At 40.7% G+C, this 20790-nt stretch overlaps 1 protein-coding gene across 1 annotated transcript in view; it reads right to left on the bottom strand.

The window, feature by feature from the left end:
• The window catches only part of HPSE2 (heparanase 2), a 771012-nt gene that overhangs the window by 28363 nt on the left and 721859 nt on the right, over window positions 1-20790 (bottom strand). Inside the window, exon 10 of the mRNA XM_006880197.1 lies at window positions 6708-6853. Within this exon, the coding sequence (XP_006880259.1) occupies window positions 6708-6853 (146 nt within the window). The remainder of the gene's footprint in view (window positions 1-6707; window positions 6854-20790) is intronic.

Genomic DNA, 20790 nt, shown 5'->3' with positions numbered 1-20790 from the left:
CATTTCTTTTGGTTTTATTTTAATTTAATGAAATTATTTTAGAAAACAATATTATATATTTGTTTCTAAGTATGGATTTGGAGGTAAGGAAAATTGAGAAGTGCAAAGAAGCAAAGGAAATTTCCCTATAATTTGAATATCTTGATAACTAGAGATGATAGCATTTTGGTAGACGTCTTTCCAGCAGTTTTCAATTTATGAATTCAGCAAATATTTATGGTGTACTTTGACACATACACGTACATTATTCAATTTTTACATAATTGGGATCACACTGTCCACACAGCTTTTTTCACTTTATGAACATCTTAAACATGTTTCCACATTATTATATATTCTTTTACTTATACAAGAATGCTACTTTTCTTCAGTGAGAGAAATGTAATAGAATTTATTTAACTAATTCCAACTCTAGGAAACATTATTTTCAACGTTTTACTGTTTAAAAATGATATGATGAAGAGCTCTATTGTACATAAACATTTTGTACATCATGAGTATTTCTAGAAGTTGGAATTCTTAGGTTAGGTCAAGGGAATGCAGATCCCATAACTCCTCACCAAATTTTCAGGGTTAATTGGCAATGACGCCTATGCTGGGGAAAAGATTTTTATATTCCTGCCTTGTTCTGTTGAACCTCAGAATGATCACATAGCTTGATTCGAGCAATAAAATGTGGGGGGACATGTTAAAATTTCTAAGGAGAAACCTGGAGAGCCGATCCATGTTTTGCCATGTCTGCTTTCCTCAGTCAGAAGACTAACAATGTTGTTGATAGAGGCTGCTTTACTGAAGAAAATAAATGCAGAGCTACAAGGAGTGCAATTGGGAAAGAATTTTTATTTTAAATTGACAGGCAGAGAATTGGCATCCTTTCTTATCAAAGCATAACATCACTTACTCTGTTACACACATTTTATAAACTGATATTAATTCTTCCCTGACCAACTATTTAGGAGAGCACACATTTCCTTATACTATTAAGAATACTAGTTTAGTTCACAAACTAAACCTTTTTTTTAAAAATTTATTTTATTATTTTTGCTTGTGTGTACCGTCAAATTAGATCTGACAGGTACAGGAGGAGATTGCCCCCTCCCTCTCCAGCAGAGCATCTGGTGGATTTGAACTGCGTACTTCTGGGAATGCAGTGCAGCTTCTTGCCACTAGGCCACCAGAGCTCCCACAGACTAAACTTTTAGTATACATTTGCCAATTGACAGGTGAAACTAGGTTTTCAGTGGTGTTTTAATTTTTACTTTTAAGTTCTACTGTAATTTCATGTTTTCTCATTTGCCTCTATTTTTTACTTCTGCTTTCATAAACTGCCTGTTCATGTCCTTTGCCCATTTTTCTATTGATTTGTAAAAACTATCAAGCAGCAATCCTTTGTTTTCACATATGTTGAAAATCTACCCCCAGTTTCCTTTGTCTTTTTTAGTGTGTTTGTATTGTATCTTGATGTATTTTTGTATGCAATAAAATTTATTGATCTTCTCTGCGAATTCTGCCTTTGATATTCCACCCATCCTAATATTATGAAGTTATTCGCCATTTTGGAATCCTTTTAAACAGCACAGGATGTTCAGAAGTCTGAGAGGACTATATGTCTACATGCAAGAGCCTTTCAGCATGGATCAACAAAACTGTAAGGATTTCCTTCTCTCTCATAGGAAAAAAGACTTTGTTTCTAAGGGGTCCCTTAGGGCCCCATCTGGATGGGTTAATGAGAGGAAACAGAAGGAATGATCCAGTTCTGCCTTCAAAGGAGGAGTTCAGAGAAAAGCTAAGGAACTTTGCCCAAAGGGAAATATCATTCCCCAGCAGAAACAGTGCCTCTTCGCCTTTGGGTCACATCTCTGCCTCTAAAGGTACTAATTAAGAGTTGAGTGACCAAGGGGAGAGTGATATAATAACTTGGTGGGTTTTCTTTTTTCAAAAGTATATCATTTCCAAGACTTGTCTCTGAAAATGTAGATTCAATAGATTTGGAATGTGGCCTAGAAATCTGTATTTAAAAATGATTTTCAAGTAATCTGGTAGATAAGATACATTTGGCAATCAACTTGCCTAGAGCAATGAGAATTCCCAAGTATATATGCTGCTGGCTTTGCATACCAGACGACTTTGGTAGCCTCTGTAGGAGGACATGTTACTTACTGTGTGGAAGGGTTTGTGGGTGCCCTGCATTTATATTCTGCTAATTAAGGAAATGACTCTTCTCCTTTCCACTTCCCGAGTCCCTCTTCTCAATCCCTTGCAGCATATGACCTGACTCGGCCAATCAAATGTTAGGTTAGAAAAGAATTACACTTTATTTGAGCAGACTTGTGTCATCCAAGCTCTAAAGAGGGGTTTGGGTGGTGTGTAGGTATTTGTCATCACTACTGAAGAACACTGACTATGTTCTATTGGCTTTCAATTTCACTTAGCTGTGTGTAAAATTGAGGAAGACTCTATAAATGGCAAGTATTCTAAGTTTCATAGTGTAAGCAAAAGGAAGCATGAGTGGGTATTCATTTATTCCAGGCTGCAGTAAACCTGTTGGTTAATCACCATCAACAACTCTTTCAAAGCCCACAGTGGAGGAGAGAGTCATGTGCTTGTATTTACAAGTTTCTTCTCTGAAGAGCTGAGGTAGAATGAGCCCTTGGAGACTGGGAGCTTGGTGGAAGGGATAAGGGGGAAGCGGTGAGTGGGAGGGGGCCCTGAAGTCACACCATTGCTTCAGAGAAAGCTGGCTTTTTCAAGCTGCTCTGTAATGGTGTGATTTCCATTTATATAGTTCCCCTGAGGGAGACAAGTCAGGACTGAGAGCTAGCCCTGGGACCCCTGAGCAGAGGCTCCATGGCCTCCGCAGGTAGAAACAGCAGTGAATGCTGTACAGCCAAACCTCGCTCTGCCTTGCCTGATGGGCAATGTCATTAAACACAGACTTCTCAGCTGGGAACTGCAGCACCAGCTTGAAACTACAAGGTTGAGAACTCAGATTCCTGAAGAATATATATTCTCTACTCCCAGAAAAATAATCTCTGCTCCTTGAGAACTCAGGGTGTGAAGGCTTAGCCTGTAAGCAAAGACCAAGTCCAGGTAGCTTTAGTTTATCTTAGTGAATGAATGCCCCTTTCTGTCTGAGTAGAACAGTTATCGTTCTCATAGAACAGTTCTCTTTCTCATGTATCACTGGTGAGACTATTTTACTAACAGAAAGTTCATATAGCTGATGTTCAACTTTTGCTGGCTGTCCTGCTCCTACCTGACCTCTCCATGCTGCCATGGGGGCAGGAGAAGAAAGTGTGTTGGAGAAGGAAGCCTGGGCTGAGATATGCTGGGTGAGTAAGCAGAGGCTATCATATGGGAGATGCATCTTGATTTTCAGACAGAAAAACAGTTGCTAGTCTAGAAATGACTCGGATGAAGCTGTAAGACTGGGAAAAGAGAAGGGAGGACAATGTGCTGGAGTCCGTGGCCATCCAAGTGCAAGGCAAAGCGTTTGAAAACTGGGTTGGTCCATTGTCTTCAAATCTAAAAAGTTTTTGGGTTCAGTAAGAGTCAGGCCATGTTTTGCCAAACATATTTCCCCCCCTTAATGTCAAAGCCCCTGTGTATTTTAAAGGAAATACAATCCACATGTTTCTGATTCATTTACACTTAACTCATCAAAATATTGTTTTGTAAGAGCCATTTGAAGTCCAAGAGGCCTCAGGAACCTATTTTTATGAGTCTTTAAAAGAAACACAACTTCTTCTGAAAAACAGGAAGTATTATTTTGCCAATAATAAATGAACTTGAACCCTAAAAGGCTCAGTTTTGCTTCAACATCCACCAGGTTCCAACTGGTTTTGAACTTGGCCAAGGGTATTAGCTCCTCCTCAGAAACATATATTGTCTTGGAAGAACGGTTCATAAAGAGCCTTCCCAGCCAAAACTTATTCTCTGAACAAGAAGATCTAGAACTCTGATTCTTCTAATTTACTAATTCATAGAATAGAAAGCAGAAAAGCACCTGCTGGCTTGGGTACAAGTATATAACATTTTCTCCAAAATCAATCATGATATAACTATGGATTAGTTTGGGCTGATGCATAATGCAAGAGGAGGCTGTGAGAGGCAGTGAGGGCTTCAAGTAGAGGGTGCATGACTACCTGTGTGGGAGGCTGTGGAAGGGATTCCAATGTTGAATAGGACTCTGGGCCATAGAATCTCTAAGGTTCCTTGCAAATAGAAAAGATTTTTGCATCATTAATATTGTTATTTGCATACAGGGATGACACTATTGTACCTTTAGGCTTTGATAAGATCTTATAAAATGAGCAAAGTTTTTGTTGTTGATACTATTTTAATAGACACAAATTTATAAATTGTTGTTTTATTACCCAACCCCAGTTTGACAAAAGGTGTATATTTTTCTGAGTAATGTGATGGCAATATGGCCACCCTGTATGTACAAGCTCACTACCTTGTTCCCACCGGCCACAGATAAATGAAATTAGGTGATAGTGTTTCTTGATGATGGCTGTGGAGGCTATAGGAACAGAGACAGGCTACATGTCCTCTGGAAGAGTTGAGATCCTTCACTCCTTGTACCTATGCCCCGATAGCACCTGACAGCTGCTAACATACAGGAGACCACTATCAGCTTATTAATCCAGTAGGAACAATAACAACAATAGCAAATCTTCTCCCCTATTATTATCCACGTTGGAATCTTGTGTGCAATGAACTAACAAAGTCATGCTTTGTTTTGTTTCCAAGAACATGGTGTTATTGACACAAGCGTAGTGACACTGTTTTTACAGAGAGGTTCTGGAGTGACTTCTTATAGGAAGCAGAGAGGAGCTGATGGGAGAGAGGAATCTTGAATCCAGATCATTTCAGGAACTTGTTTTAGATCTCAAGCTAGCGAGCAGCAGAAATCGTATAACCATTCACCACATGCCCTCCTCCTAGGTGATGGCATGAGACCAGAGGGGAAGAGAACTACAACTGTAAATGGGCGTCCTTCACGTCCTAGTTCTGCATTCATTCACCAAGCATTTCCTGAGTCCATCTCCAGCCTAGACACTATATTATGATAAACACCACGAATACAAAAATGAAGGCCACACTGGCCCTGAGTTAATGATACAGAACATTAGTGACTACTTCCCAGGACGATGTTGAAAGAGCATCAGGGTGAATGGTGGAATGATAGTGACAACTTCCCAGAGCATCAGGGTGAATGGTGGAATGAGACCATGGCAGCAGGACTCATGGAGGCCATCCAAGTCCTGCAGAGCCCATGGCCACGGCCATCTTCCCCCTGAACTCTGACCGGTAGCATAAAGGACACACACTGATGTGTCCTTTTTTTCCAACAAAGACAGAAAGTGCCAAGAGTACTTTTCCTCTCTTGAGACTGGGGTCCACTGTTTGGGTGGTTACCTGGAGGCTGGGCAGGGACAAGGAGACAATGTTTCCTTGTGTGCTGATCAGATAACTGGAGGCCAAGGCCACAAAGCAGTCACTCTCTGGCAGGTATTGGACTGAGCTTCCTGCTGAGCAAAAGGGATGTTGAAAACCTTTTGGCCTCTTCCCAAACCAGGGACCCTCCTTCCACAATAGGCACTTGTATCTACAGACAAGACAACTGGCCCCTGGCTCCCCTGTGCTTGGAGTGATTCTTTGAAAAATCTTATCATGATAAGTACATTGGCTTGGCTCCTCTCTCTCATTAAGGAAGAAGCGTCTGCTGTAACCTGACCACTTGGAGCTCTTTGTGCCATCCACTCCCCTGATCAGCCCCTGATAGGCCAGGGCTGGAATGAAGGCCACTTGCTCCAGGCTCTTGCTGACTCCTTCCTCCCTGTGAGGTTAGCTCTGTGTTAAGAGGAAGAGCGCTCTTCTCCAGGGCTGGGGACTCTGCTTTCTCAACAGGAAGGGATAAGAAAGCTAGATTTGGTCTCACGGGTTCTTTTTTAGACCCATTTTTAAATGTTTACCTTATGGTCCTCATGTTTTACACTATTTTATCAGCCAGACTTTCTTTGTTGACTGAAATGAATGTCACTGTTTGTTTTAAAGGCAAGGGTAATGACAACCAGTGCATCAGATAGAAAAGACGCATTCCTGCACTCAGTTGTAACACCAAACAAAGGAAATCCAGATTTCACTGAGTGTCTTAATACCAAAGAACCAAAAATATTTTTGAGATACTGAACATGGTTCTAATGCTGGCCAGACTGTTCCTGAACCTTGCTTTAGCTCTGGGGCCCCAGTCTGAGATGCCCTGGTCTAGGGTGAGGTTTCTCTCCAACACACGCTAGGCTGTAGATTCTGAAATGGAGACTTGCTTTCGCCAACTCAGCTGGTGGATTGCATGAGTAGACTTTATAGCTCTTGCCTTAGTTCAGGCTTAGGCACACAAAACAGCCTCATGGGCATTACATCAACTGGCAAAGGGGAAATGTTAAACACAACTTTGCTGGATGAGTAAGTAAGCAAACCTGTTATGAATAAGTTCTACAGGCATGAAGAAGGGGGTTTGCTTGATGAGAAGGTTATTTATTAGTGATTGTTTGAAACTCTGCAAGGAGAAGGAATAATGAGTCCAAAGGAAGCTTTCAGTGAAAGACCATTTTAGTAGCCAGTGAGCAGTAAAATCTTGAAGGGGCCCCCAAACATAGATTCTAAAAGGGGCCCGAAGCTTAAATTCTGGGAAGACTTACTTATGGTGGTTTGTGCAGTGGGCATAAATCCTTAGCTTGTCCCGGATCACTCGGCCTGGCCGTGGCTTCCTCTGGAGTCCAGCTACATGCACGGCCAAGACTTTGGGACCGATCAGACGCTTATAAAGTAGAGACAGCCAGTAGTCCTGAGGAGAACAGAGAGGCAGAGAGTCAGGGAGAGAATTTACCTTCAGGTATTGTGAATAAATACAACCGGCATAAGCTAGAAACCACTTCGGCCCAGGTGTGATCCTATCTATGTAAGCACTCTCATCCCCACTGTGGATTATAACCAGTGAGGCACTATGTTAGGTGGCATTTCCTCTCCTTCTGGTCCCTCTCAATATATATTTCTTATCTTTTGTTATTTGGGTGAAAGTTCATAAAACAAATTGGTTTTCCAACTGTTGTTGTGTACCACTGAGTCAGAACTGACCCACAGCTGACCCTCCAGTGGGTTTCCTGAGGCAGCTTATTGCATGGGAGGAGACTGCTCATCTTTTTTCTGTGAAAAAGCTAATGGATTTGAACTACGAGCCTTTGGGATTGCAGCACAGTTTCTTACCAGTAAGCCGCCAGAGCCCCATTTCCACTTAACTACTCATACCATTTTGTCTTATACTAGAAATGACAATATCCACTTGGCACTCTTCCACTTCTTCCTTGTGATTCTCATGACTGTTAATCCTTAGTCTTACCCTTTTTTTGGCTTATGCTGTTCTTTTGACCTTATATGGCTGCTTATTCACAGGAGTGAGGGCTTTCCTGGTGTTGCTGTCCCCTGTCTAGGCCTGTCTATTGTTTTGCTAACAGTTGAGGTAGGGTGTTTTGTTTGCAGGGTCATGGTGGCACAGACTCTGTCAGTCTCTATAGAATCAGTAAGCCTGGCCTCTTTTATGACTTGGGGTTTTGTTCTATAATTTCCCCTACTCTATCTAGGAATTTCTACTGTGACCCCTTTTAGCGTGGTCATTGGTGGTAGCCAGGTACCATCTTCTGGTCTTAGGGTCACAGAAGTTGAGATCCCCATGGTCCACCAGCTCAGTGGACTACTGGTTTCATTACATCTTGGCTTTTCTTCTTTCTTATTTTTTCTAGACATGGAGAACCCACTTTACATGACTAACTGGAGACTTTTAAGACCCCAGTAGCTACTCTAAGGTAATGGTTTCAATTGACTAAATGAAGGAAGTGTGAAATGGAGCAGATCTCAGCAATATATGAACAAATTAACAAAAAATTCACATAACCACCAATTTGAGCCTTAAATTTTGAATTTTATTTTCTATACTAGTTTATGATTTCAGTTTAATTGTAGAACAGAACAATGATGTGGAATAGAACAATGCTTGGGATTGACACCACTGGTGGTGGTGTTATGTGCCGTTGAGCTACCTGTGATTCACAGCATAGCAATCCTATGCAAAATAGCTCTGAACTGTGTCCTATCCTGAGCCAGTCTCACTGTCTCTGATGCACCTACCCTATTACCCCAGTAATTATGTCAATCCGTCTCATCTAGGATCTTCCTCTCCTGTGTTGTCCCCTCCTCTCTTCTAAGCATATCCTTCTCCAAGGACTGGTCCCTTCTGAGAACATTCCCAAAGTATGTGAGACAGAGTTTCAAAATCGCTTCCTCCAGAGAGCAAGTTGGTATCACCTTCTCCAGAACAGACCTGTTTGTTATTTTGACAGTCCATAGGATGTTCAATACTCTTCTCCAGCACCGCAACTCAAAGGCATAAGTTCTTCTTCTGTCATCCTTACTCATTGTCCAGCTCTCTGATGCCATGGCCTGGATCAGTTTCTAAACTGACATCTTTGCATTTCAGCACTCTGGAGAGGCCCCTAAGGGCAGACTTTCCTAGTCCAATTTTTCTTTTGATTTCCTGGCTGCTGGTTCCAAGAGTATTGATTGTGGACCTGAGCAAGCTGAAATTGTTGACAATCTCTTCTCCATCTATTATGCTGCTACCAATTGGCCCAGTGGTGAGAATATTTGTTTTCTTGATATTGAGCTTCAATCCATATTGAATTGGATATACTATACATATTCATGTCATTTTCCAAACACTGTCACTGAAGACTACTAGCAGGACGGAAACAAAGTTTCTCTAGGCAGAATCCCAGAGTCTCAGTTTCAGAGCTATAAACACAAAGAGAAAAAAATGTTTGCCAACCATGGTGTTAATTCTTTGTTTTCTTCAAGAATAAATTTAAAATAAAAAGAATAATTCTAAACGGAAAATAATGTGAAGCTTTTTAATCACTCCATGGTCTATTTGCAATTATCACTAATCATCTAATCTAAAATTTATCTAAATTTAAAAAAGCCTAGTCACCGCCATTTTAATTTGTATTGTATTTGTTGTTATATTTATATTTGTACTTGACACAAATAGAAACTTTTTTCTTGTATTATGTAAGTTCTTATTTTCTATTATAGGATGAAGATTTTAGCATTTACAACTCACATTAAACAGGACTTCCCAATTTGTTCTATATCTCCTAAAAATTTATCTCCTCCTTGCTATTCTGGAATTCAGTGTATTGACAGGATGTCAGCGGACATGTTTCAAATGACAGATGTAACCCGGGACATGCTCACCAGTCTATGCCAGGAAATGTGGAAGACAGCTGCCTGGCTGACTGGCTAGAAGAGATTCATATTTGTCCCCATTCCCAAGAAAGGTGATCCAACAGGATGTGGAAATTAATGAGTGATATCATTAATATCACATGCAAGAAGATCATTAAAAAACTACTAGAACCATACATAGACAGAGAACTGCCAAGCATTGAAGCTAGATTTAGAAGAGACTCTGGCACCAGGGATATTATTGCGGATATCAGATGGATCCTGGCTGAAAGTAAAGAATATGACAATAATGCCTACTTGTGCTTTGTTGACTGTGCAAAGGCATTTGGCTGTGTGAATCATAACAAATTGTGGCTAATGCTGAGATGAATGGGAATTCTAGAACACTTCATTGTACCTAGACTTAGACCAAGAGGCTGTTGTGCAGACAAAACAAAGGAAAGTGAAATGGTTTAAAATTAAGAAAGGTTTGTTACAAGGTATGCTAAGCAAATTATTTCAGAAGCTAGACTCTGAAGATGAATGTGGCATCAGTATTGGAGGAAGACTTATCCAATAACCTAAATTCTGCAGATGACACAACCTTGCTTGCTGAAAGTGAGGAGGACTTGAAATACTTGCTGCAGATCAAACACTGCAGCCTTCACAAAAATGTCACCAGTAGACTGATAAGCGACATCATGCTACATGGAGAAAGATGGAAACTGTCAATGGCACCTTTTTACTTGGGTCTGTAATCAGTACACTTGGTGCCAGCAGTTAGGAGACGTATAGCACTGGGAAAGCCTGCAGTCAGGAACCTCTCCAAATTATTTAAGAGCAATAATGTGAGTTTTAGGACTAAGGTGCATCTGATTCCGGCCATGGTCTTTTTAATAATTTTCTATGCTGCTGAGAGCTGGACAATCGCTAAGGATGAGAGAAGAAAAATTGACAACTTTGAATTGCAATGTTGGAGAACAGTAGTGAATAAATATCCCATCAACTGCCAAAAGAACAAATAAGTATGTCTTGAAGAAGGTGCAGCCAGAGTGCTCCTCGGAGGCAGTGATGAGGAAGCTTCACCTCACATGTTTTTGGCATGTTGCCAGAAGAGGTTGTTCCTAAGAGAGGGACACCATGTCGGGGAAGGTGGAGTTACAGCCAAAGAGAGGAAGCCCCTTAAACAGGTGCATTGACACAGTGACTGCAGCAATGACTCACGTGTGTCAGAGATTGTGAGGATGGCCCAGGATAGGAAGGTATTCATTTCAGTTGTTCATAAGGACACCGAGGGTTGTGCTCGACTGGCACCTAACAACAACTACTATTCAGTGTATATTATTCAAGCTCTTAAAGATATAAACCACATTTCAACCTTTATCTGTAAAATCTTTCTCTTGAGGAGCTGCTGGTAATTTAGTATTGCTGATCTCTTTGCAATGTGACATACTACACACTACATGGCCAAGCTCAGTGGCCTAAAGGTGTCTGTAAAATATGGTCTCTTAATATTGAAAACCAACACCCATCTGTTGGGTCTCTGTACTGTGGTGGTTTGTGTGTTACCACGCTCGGGGAACTAGTCACCAGTCTTTTCGATCTCAGCAGGGTCATACAGAGTGGGCATTTTCAGCAGACTTCCAGACTAAGACAGACCAGGGAGAAAGGCCTTTCAAAGGTAAGCCCATGGATACCTTTCCCTGTCATGACCTATTATTGTCTGACAGAGTGCCAGAAGAGGAGCCCCTTCGGTTCAAAGTCCCTCCAAATGCACAGTGGACTCAAGCATACTCAATGGTGAAGATGTCTGGACCTGGGGAATGCTTCATTCTGCTTTACTTGGGGTCAGCATATGTCAGAGACTACTTGGTGGCAACTAACGATGATGGTGGTATTTTAAAAGCCAAGTAACATCATGGTAATAATGCAATTAATACCAAGCATATGGACAAAAGGGTCTCATTAGTTTAATTTGCTTTTAATTATCATTTCTATGCTTTCATCACTTTATTATCTTTATCATTAGTTATCATTATTATTATTATTACCACTACAACTTTGTGACCTGATATTCTTATTTCATATTGGATATTAACCATTTATGACTGATTTGTAATGTCTTAATACTAGTGGAAAGAATTATTTGGAATATACATGGTACAAATATTCCAAGTGCATATTTTACCTTCTATCACTTTTTATGAGTTTTTTTATGTAGGAGAATTAAAAAAGATTTTATACAAAAATGTGCCAATTTGTTTCTTTTGCTTTGATTTTCCTCTTTCAATGTTGGAAAAGTTTCTTGCACAAGCACCAGCTAAATCTTCATTTACATTTCTTCTAGTATTATAATTTTAAAATTTAATCTTTTTATTAATTAAAAAATGGAAGTGGTCGGTTCATGACCAAAATGTTGGTGGTTTGAATCCAACCTGAGGCATGTGGAAAGAAAGAATTGGAGATTTATTACAAAAGATTAAAAGCCAAGAGCCAAACTTATTGCCATCAAATTGCACTGACTCATGGTGATCTCACTTGTTTCAGGGTAGAACCACCAGTGTAAACTGTGGAGCATAGTTCTGGGATTGCCATGAATCGGAGTCAAATCAGTAACAATTTGTTCTGTCTTACTATAATTTTATAAATAATTTACTAATTGTCCTCACACTATTTACTGAGTAATCTATACATTTACCACCAAGCCTATCTTTAGCAATACTACTATACCAAGAAACATTGACAAGAAACACTATCTATCTGAAGGCAACCTATTGTCACTGAGTTGATTTAGATTCACAGTGACCCTACAGAACACAGTAGGACTGTCCCATAGGGAGTTCAAGGCTGCAATTTGCCACAACTTTCTCCCTTACAGCATCTAGTGGGTTTGAACTACCAATCTTTCAGTTACTAGCTGAGCACTTAATCATTGTGTTAGTACAGCCTTTTAAGAAATGCTAGGTTGTTTTAGGTGCCATTGAGTTAGTTCCAAGTTATAGCAACATCTGTGTTCAAATGATTGAAGCCTTGCCTGACCCTGTGTGTCATCCTCACATTCTCTGCTATAGTTAAGCACACTGACTATGTTGATCCATTTTTCTGGGGGTCTTCTTGCTCCTTTGACCTCTGTTTTTCCAAGCATGATGTCTTTTTCCATCTACTGACCTCTCTTGATAACATGCCCAAAGAATGTGAAACAAAGTCTCATTATCTTTGTCTCTAAGGGACATTCTGGCTGCACTGTGTCTAAGACAGATTTGTTTGTTTTATCGGCAGTCCAGAGCATGTCAGAGGAAGCCTCAGAATCCTTGCCTCCAAGGAGCAGTTTGGTTTCACTCTCTCCAGGACGAACTCTTCTTCAGAACCATAGCTCAAAGGAAGCCATTCTCCTATTATCCCGAAGGCTTTGGAGAGAGATATCATGCTTGAAAAGGTGGAGGGACAGCACAAGAGAGGAAGACTTGGATGAGATGCATTGATTCTGTGACTGGGGTAATGGGGGAAGGAGCATCGGAGAGAGTGAAATTGGCTCAATATAAAGCAGGGTTCAGAGCTGTTCTTCACAGGGTTGCTGTGTGTCACAAGTGACAGCACGTAAGAACCACATGTGGCAGAGATGATGAGGACGGTGCAGGGTAGGGATGGGCTCAGACCTGTGGTTCTTAGGGCCACTATGAGATGTAGTCCAAAGACAGCACCCCTTTTGGTATTTTATGAAGACAATTTGTCATAGATAATGTCACTTGTGTTAACAAAAATGTACACCACTGGACAGAAGCCCTCACATTTATACCCCCAAATCCAGGAAAATAAATATAGGTAAAGCATATGGTCTAGGTAATATCAGTGGGATTTTCCTGTGTGAAGGCAAATGTTTGCTTTTTGTTTTTTAAATTTCCTGTTCACAATTAGTTCATATATGGCTAAATAGAAATACACATTTGTATTAAAATTTTGTATATAATAAGGAAAAAAATGATAAATATAAAATGATGGTCACAGTGAGGGGCAGGAGGAACCAAGGGCTGAACTATTGAGAGACCTCTCAGGTTGATGCCAGTTATTTATAATAGTTTAGTTTGGCTGTTGGTGGTGGATTCATAGTTGCTGACTTAAAAAAAATTACTTTCAAATAACACATAATCATTGTTCATCTTTTGTATGTGTCAAATAATATATTAAAAATAATAAAGGAAAATGATGTATGCACTTGTTTATAAGAGCTTCTTTTATGAAAATGACAGCACTGGTCCCTCTTCAGCTGGCATCTCTTTGAATTGCTTTACTCAAAGGGAGCTGGGTTTATGCTGTTGTGTTTTTCATTCATCACAATTTTTTTCAGAGAAGGATTTGGGTTAGTAAATCAGTTTACAGAAAACAGAAAATCCAAGATGAGCGTGGTGTTTCACCTTTCCTTAGCTCTACTCACCATTTTCAGCTCCACAGCCTTCTGTCAATTCCATAAATACCTTTTTCTTTTAAAAAGAGCCCAACCTCAATCCTTCATTTCTTTGATCATCTCTCTCCCTGGTATAAACCAGCTTTCAGCAGAGTCAAGTTAGTTTATTTTCCTTTCTTCTTTTCCTTCTCATTCTCTTCTGGTTTTTTAAAAGGAATATGTGTCATCTCTCTCCCTGGTATATATCAGCTCTCTGCAGAGTCTAGTTAATTTCTTACTGTCTTTTCTTCTTCTTTTCCTTCTCATTCCATTCTGTTGTTTGGGTTTTTTTTACAAAGAATGTGTACCATCAAAATAATCATAAATAAAAGTAAACAAAATAATTTAATACTTCTTGAAAAAATTAAAAGAGAACAAAGAGATGCACAGGACAGGTAGGAGAAAATGAAAGATGTACACACACATTTAATACAACTAGAAATTGTATGAAAGATGGAATATAATGAGAAGTTTTCAGGCAAATAAAAGTCATTGAGAAGGAAGAGAAATATAATGCTTTTTATGTCAATAAAAAAAAATCCCAAACAAAGAAGCATTGTAATTTTCACCGGACAAAGACACAGGCAGCATTCTTTAAATGTATCAGACATGTGGAGAGGATGAAGACAAATGGTGTCCATTTATTGGTGGGAGAGAGGAAACTAATAGCAGATGACACTAAAAAGACAGAGGTTTTAAATCTTTTCTTTTTCTTTAGTTATTTGTCAAAAAGTCAATTGCTGTCTAAACGCTAGACAAGGCAGTATATGGAATATTTTGAGCCAAAATAAATAAGAAAAAAAAGAAGAAACCAGCAGAGAGTTGCAGAATTTTCTAGATTAATCACTGAACTGTATGTGTTTCTTGAAGCTCAAGACTATCTTACTTATTTCATTTGTGCCTAGGAGGATGCTAGACTATGTTGACACATTAGAACACTTCATTGTCGTGCCTAATCTCTCTCTTATTCCTCAGGACTTTTTAAAATATTATGAAAACAGTTATGTTCCAATACATATACATATTCTATCCTATAGAAATTGCTAGAATTCAATACAGAATGCTTATTATGCTTAGTAACGAACCCAAACAACAATACTATATTAAGGCTCTGAGCCAGGGAATACCGCTCTCGAGGTTCGAATCCATCAGTCATTCTGTGGAACAAAGATGGACAATTCCCTTTTGTGTGGTTTACAGCCTTGGAAGCTCAATTCTCAGTTGAAAGTTAGCTACAAGTCCCCTCCAACTCCAGGGCAATGAATCTGAATTTGAGTTGGAGTTTTACCAAAGGATGTAACCTAGTCTGAAGCAGGGTGGTAAGAAGAATCTTTCGTGAAGTGACATTGAAGATTTGAGGAAACGAGAGGAGGGGCTAGACTGTTATGGGCAAGAAGAAAGCATACAAAGGTTCTGAGCTGGGAAGGTACTTGACATGTGTGAGAATCTGAAAGCAGATTCAATCAGCCAGAGTTCCACAAGTGAAGACAAGAGCTGGACAAAATGAGGATGGCAGGAGCCGGAGCTTGCTAAGGATTTCAGAATTCATCTAAGAATAAATGGGAAGGCATTGCAGATTATTAAGAGAGGAAATGACATTATTCAATTTACATTTAACAAGCTGGCTTTCACAGCTGTGCAGAAAACGGATTGGAGACAACCATTTAAAAGGCTAGTTTAGGAGAAAGATGATTATAGTTTTGATTAAGGTGGGAAATTAAATTAAAGAGAAGAGAGTCGAGAGATTTTTAGGAGATAAAGCTGATAGAACTTGGCAATTGATTGATGGGATATAGAGAATAAGCATGAAACAAGGCTCACAGCTTTTTCAACGCTCAAAGCCTTGACTTGGTAGAATGAGATAGCTATTGGCTGCACGGCAACAGCAGCATGTACCTTCTGTTATCAGCCTCACACCTAGCCCAGCCCAAGTAGCTCAGTGTAACTAGGTCCTGCTGAGGTCAAATATGTAAAGAATATGTCTAACAACAACATGACAAAACAGAGTTACAGCAATAACCAACAAACTTCTATTGGGTGAAACCTTCTTTTTGATGCATCCAGAAATTGAATTATGACATTTTTTTAAAAATCACTCTTCTTATTGTTGTGTGACACTGAGGCAATTCCAAGTCCTATAGACCCCGTAAGACAGTGCAGAGCTGTCCCGGAGGGCTTCCTGAGCTGGAGGGCTACCAGGTTTCTTCTCCTTCAGAGCTGCCGTCAGATTTGAATCATCAGCTCATGATTTAGCAATGTTTTGTCTTTATTCACTCACTTATTTACCTGTTGTTCCCACCCTTCTTCCCCCCATTTGCTATTTTCTGTCACTTCTGGGCAAACGGTTCTTGCTTCAGAGGACCAAAGTCTGGTCCTGTTCCAGGTGAGCCGAAGCCCACAGCGACAACAGCAGAGCCATGACTTTTGTTAACTTAAAAAAATGGTTCTAATATGTTCACAGCTGGGTTTTCAGTTGCTAAAAAATGCGTGCGTGTTGTTGAGGGGTATGTGTGTGTTGGGTGAGGATGGGGGAAGGCTGGAAGGAACCTCCTTGACATCACAGCTTATCCTTGTATTCCCAGGGCCTATGAACGCAGGCATTGGCAGACATAACTGTTTTGACTACTGAACGAATGATTGAGTGAAGTTTCCCCTCCTGAAGGTGATGTGAGGGTTTTCAGGGATGAATGGTAGGGAAACTAACTACAAGGTGCAAAGATTGTGGTTTTCCTGAGCACTGAGAGGCCTCAGTCGCAGGTGCCTTAAGCTTGTTTAACCTCAGCGTTTTCTGCTTCTGGGAAGTATACACGTGCTGAAGTGTGACAGCCGAATGGCCAATAGTTGTCCTTCACGGAGCCTCTTAGTGACTTCCCAAATTGCAAAAATCTTGCTTCTCTGTGAGTGCAAATGCTATGCCAGTAGCCACTTTTCATCTAGATATTCGACCTCGGAGAGCCAAGGAGAAATGAAGTGGAACATCACCGCTGGTGTTCGCACTAGCCGTGGCCTTGGGCCAGAGCTAACATGTAAGGGGAAGAACCCCGCTGCTCTGACTTCCTCCGCAGAGAGGGAGCTGCAAGGGCGAGCCAGAAAGTTTCCATGTGACCAAAGAATCTTTGGAAATTCTAAAAGCTACAATTTTTCCTGCTGCCCTCTCTGGAGGAAATGAAATCCCATCCAACCCATTTTTCTCACCTTCCTACTTAAAACTGTCAAATGGCTCCCCATTGCTTGCAGACTAGAGATTGAAGACCACTGTTTTTAATACAAATTGGTCCCTTACCACCTTGCCTTCCTCAGCCTGACCTTTAATGCTCAAGTACATTGATCTTCCCTTCCTCCTCTCACCACAGACAGGGACTCTCTGTTTCTCCAATTACCTCTTATTTCTACCTTTTACCTCTCCTCTCTCACAGAATGTGTGTGTGTGTGTGTGTGTGTGTGTGTGTGTGCAGTGGCCCCCCCCCCCCCCCCCCCCGCCACTTTGCTCTTAACTCAGGTGTTAGCTTAAGGGTCACTTTCCCAGTGAAGGTTTCCTGGACCACTGCTAACCCCTGCCCAGGCTGAATCACATTTCTGTATTACATGTCCTCATAGAATTATTCCCCCCCCCCCAATTAGGACCCCTGATTCTGTTTGTATTTACATACTTATTAGTCGTTGTGCGCGGTAGAGTTGGAACGGACCCATAGTTGACCCTGCAGCAGGTTTTCAGAGGCAGCTAATCACACAGGAGATTGCCCATACTTCTGTGGAGCAGCTGGTAGCCTCAAACCCTGTGCCTTTGGAATTGCAGTGCAGCTTCTTGCCACTAGGCCACCTGGAGCTCCCTTCTTATTAGTAAGATGATCTAATTTATGAGTCTCTACCCTTCTGGGTTATTAGTATCATGACAGTGGCAGTATGTTTTCTCATAGCTATATGCCTGAGAGTCTAGCATAGTATCTATAACACAAAAATGCTCAATAAATAAACTGGAGGGAGGTTTCAATTTCTCCCTTGATCTGGCTCCCCTGGCCTCACTCAGTTTTATCTACAGGTATAGTTCAGGTGATGTACACTGTAAAGAAAGTTATCAATTTGTTTTACTCAGCTCTCCCAATCCGAGACCTGGGTAAGGGTGGGAAGTATACAGAGGCAGCAGCGAGGAACATGTAACCCAACAGGGTGAAAAATAACACCCAAACCAGAAAACCGAGCCAAAGAGATGTCCACAAAGCCTTTAACCTAGAACCACTGCCCAGAGAGTCACTGCACAAAAGCGGATGAAGTTACTGGGTTGGGAATTGAATCCCAGGCATACTACATGTGAAAGCAAAAGCAAGCTTGTATAGAGAATGATAAAAGGCATGCCTTCATATACTCTCTAGGATAAGATACTTAATGTCTTCTGGATTCAAAAGCTGCTGACCTGATAGGTTTGCCTTAAAAAAATGTGAAACTATATGATTGCAATGAGCATTATTTTTGGCAAAAAATTAGCTTGAATTATTCATTCCAACAACTTGGATGGTTAGACCATGAGGCTCTATAAGGTCAGTGAAATGTTTCCTTGTGTTTAGTAACAAAGTTGAATTGCCAGAAGGGACTTTTCATGAGATTTACGTGACTAATATGCACGAAAAGCTTAAACTTGCTGTGCATCCTTTGACCTAATAAGCTTACCATTTATTCTAAAGAAATAATCATCGTTAGATGGAAAGATTTATCTACAAGATTGTTATAACTACCATTGTAGGTTTCTGGTCTAATATCAATACCTCTCCGTCTGGTTGTAGCATCTGGATTTTCTCTGTTGGCTATGACTCAGCCATAGTTGTTTGCTGTTCTACCAAGATTCTCTGATCTCTCTTAAAGTGAGCAAGTGATAGTATTAGACTGATTGGACTTTCTCGCCGGGGAATCTGACAACTGAGTAGTGTGGTCAGATTAAAAGTGGCTGAAACAGATGTTTCTAGGGAGTGATACCTTAGGACCTCATTGGTCCTGCCCTCAGGATTCCCAATATTGCCCTAAATCCTCTGCTTTCTAAAATGGATACTTTAGGGGTTTGGTTTTGTTTTTACTCTGTTCATTCTTTGCTTAAGTTAGCTACATTCTCTTCACCAGTGTCCCTCTGTGCCTTGCTGCTGCTGCTGTGTTGGGTGTTATGACTCAGAGCAACCCTATGGGCACCAGATCTGGCCCTTGCCCTAGCCTGACTCAACCATCTCTGATTTGCTTGAGCCCACTGGTAGAGCCACTGTGTCAGGCGTTTTATTGGGGTTCTTTTTTCTCTATCTCTGTCCCTCCATGTTCCCCAGAATGATCCTTTCCCAAGGACGGCACCCTCCTGACAGCAGGATCATAACATGAAGCAAGATTTTTTTATGACTTAGGACCAAAAAATCTGAATTGGTGCACTGGCCACTATTATTTTTAATGAGAAAAGTCCCCTGGAAAAAAAATGAGTGGATAAATAATTGCTAAATAGTAAATAATAATAACAACAACAGTAATAATAATAGTTGCTAAATAGTAAATAATAAAGATAATACAGCAATAAATAGTCAATAAATAAATTTGTGGATAACGACTTGTGGATGGACATCTCCATTGTCTGATTGCAGCCAACATTAAATTAGATGAGGCCTGGCAGAGTGCTGCCCTTGTCTTAGTAGGTTGAATATCTTCCTCTTCCTTTAGTGCTTGCTTATTGTGTTGTTAAGTGCTGTCGAATTGAAGATGACTCATAGCAACCTTTTGAACAACTGACCTGAACCTTGTCCTATCCTGTGCCATCCTCATCAATTCTGACACATTTGAATCCACTGCTGCAGTCACTGTAACAATCCATCTCTTTCCCCAAAATATTTCTTCTGCTTTCCTCAAAATAGTGAGGATCAGGGGTTAAGTAATGCTGGGATAACCAGGAGAGACTCTTACAGTGACTTGCAGCATTCACCTGGAGTTGGTCAGTCCATCTGATTTGTGAGGCAGGGCCTGCACTTCGGCTTGACTGGGTTGGGCTCTCTCAGGGAGAGCATCCCCCTGTGAGTGGCAGGGTCTGCTGACTGCTTGTCTCACTCAGGAGACTCTTCTACATGACTTTTCCAGCTACGCTGTGGGCAGCCATAACTGGAGTTGGATTCGAGTTCAATTTTAGCACTTCATAAGCGAGACCACCACCTTGAGCCAAGTCGTTTCTCTCTAAGCCTCAGGATCTTTATCTATAAAATTAGTACAATACTACGTCTGTCTCATGAGGTGGTTGTGAGGATTAGGCTGGTGCAGCAGGGAAAGAGATCAGCCCAGTGCCTGGAGTGTAATAGACACAATTAGGTGATGTGTTAATAATCATCTTCTGCAAATACCTGTGCTTATACGCATTACATCTGAATACATTCAAGAAACAATAATGAGGAAAACACAGCTCAAGACAGAGAAGACACCTCAAAACAGCTAATGAATGAAAGAAAACAAGAAGAAGATGAAGTACCCACGGAGGAAAAATACAGGAAAAAGGGGAAATGCTGACCTTCACTCCCCAAACAAATATAAAACCCAACACCAAATCAACAAAGGTCAGTAAAAGCACACACGCCGTGAAAGCCAGGAGCCCGCAGTGTGTGAGCCAGCCCAGAGCAGGGTCAGGAGGAAGGGCCTTCTTTGACTAGAAATAAGTGCACAGAAAGGAGGAATTTTTGGCTAGTTATTACTTAACATTTTCTGTGCAACTGTAGTGCACTCACATGGGATTTACTATTCATTTAACCCCCCAAATTTAGTCTCTCTTGGTCCCTGATAGATCACCTCTACAACCATTGGGATTTCTCTAATCATTTAAGTATTTTTGCTGAGAACTCCAAACCACACCTGAGGGTTTATGCTAATGATGTGGGGGCTGGCCAGACCCCAAAGAGCACCCATAAATGCTGCACCAGGACATGAAAGCTCCATGCAGGAACCCTCCTAGACCTTGCTCTACGCTCCTCTTCATTTGTATTCTTTTTTTTTTTCTTTTTTAAAAAAATAATTTTAATGAAAGTTTACAGAGACTTAGGGTTTCCAGTCATTCATTGTTG

This window comes from Elephantulus edwardii, unplaced genomic scaffold, assembly GCF_000299155.1.
Source record: "Elephantulus edwardii isolate Elephantulus edwardi_28Jun2011 unplaced genomic scaffold, EleEdw1.0 scaffold00006, whole genome shotgun sequence".
Taxonomy (NCBI): Eukaryota; Metazoa; Chordata; class Mammalia; order Macroscelidea; family Macroscelididae; genus Elephantulus; species Elephantulus edwardii.
The sequence above is the reverse complement of the archived record's forward strand: the minus strand, read 5'-3'. Positions and strand labels throughout refer to the sequence as shown.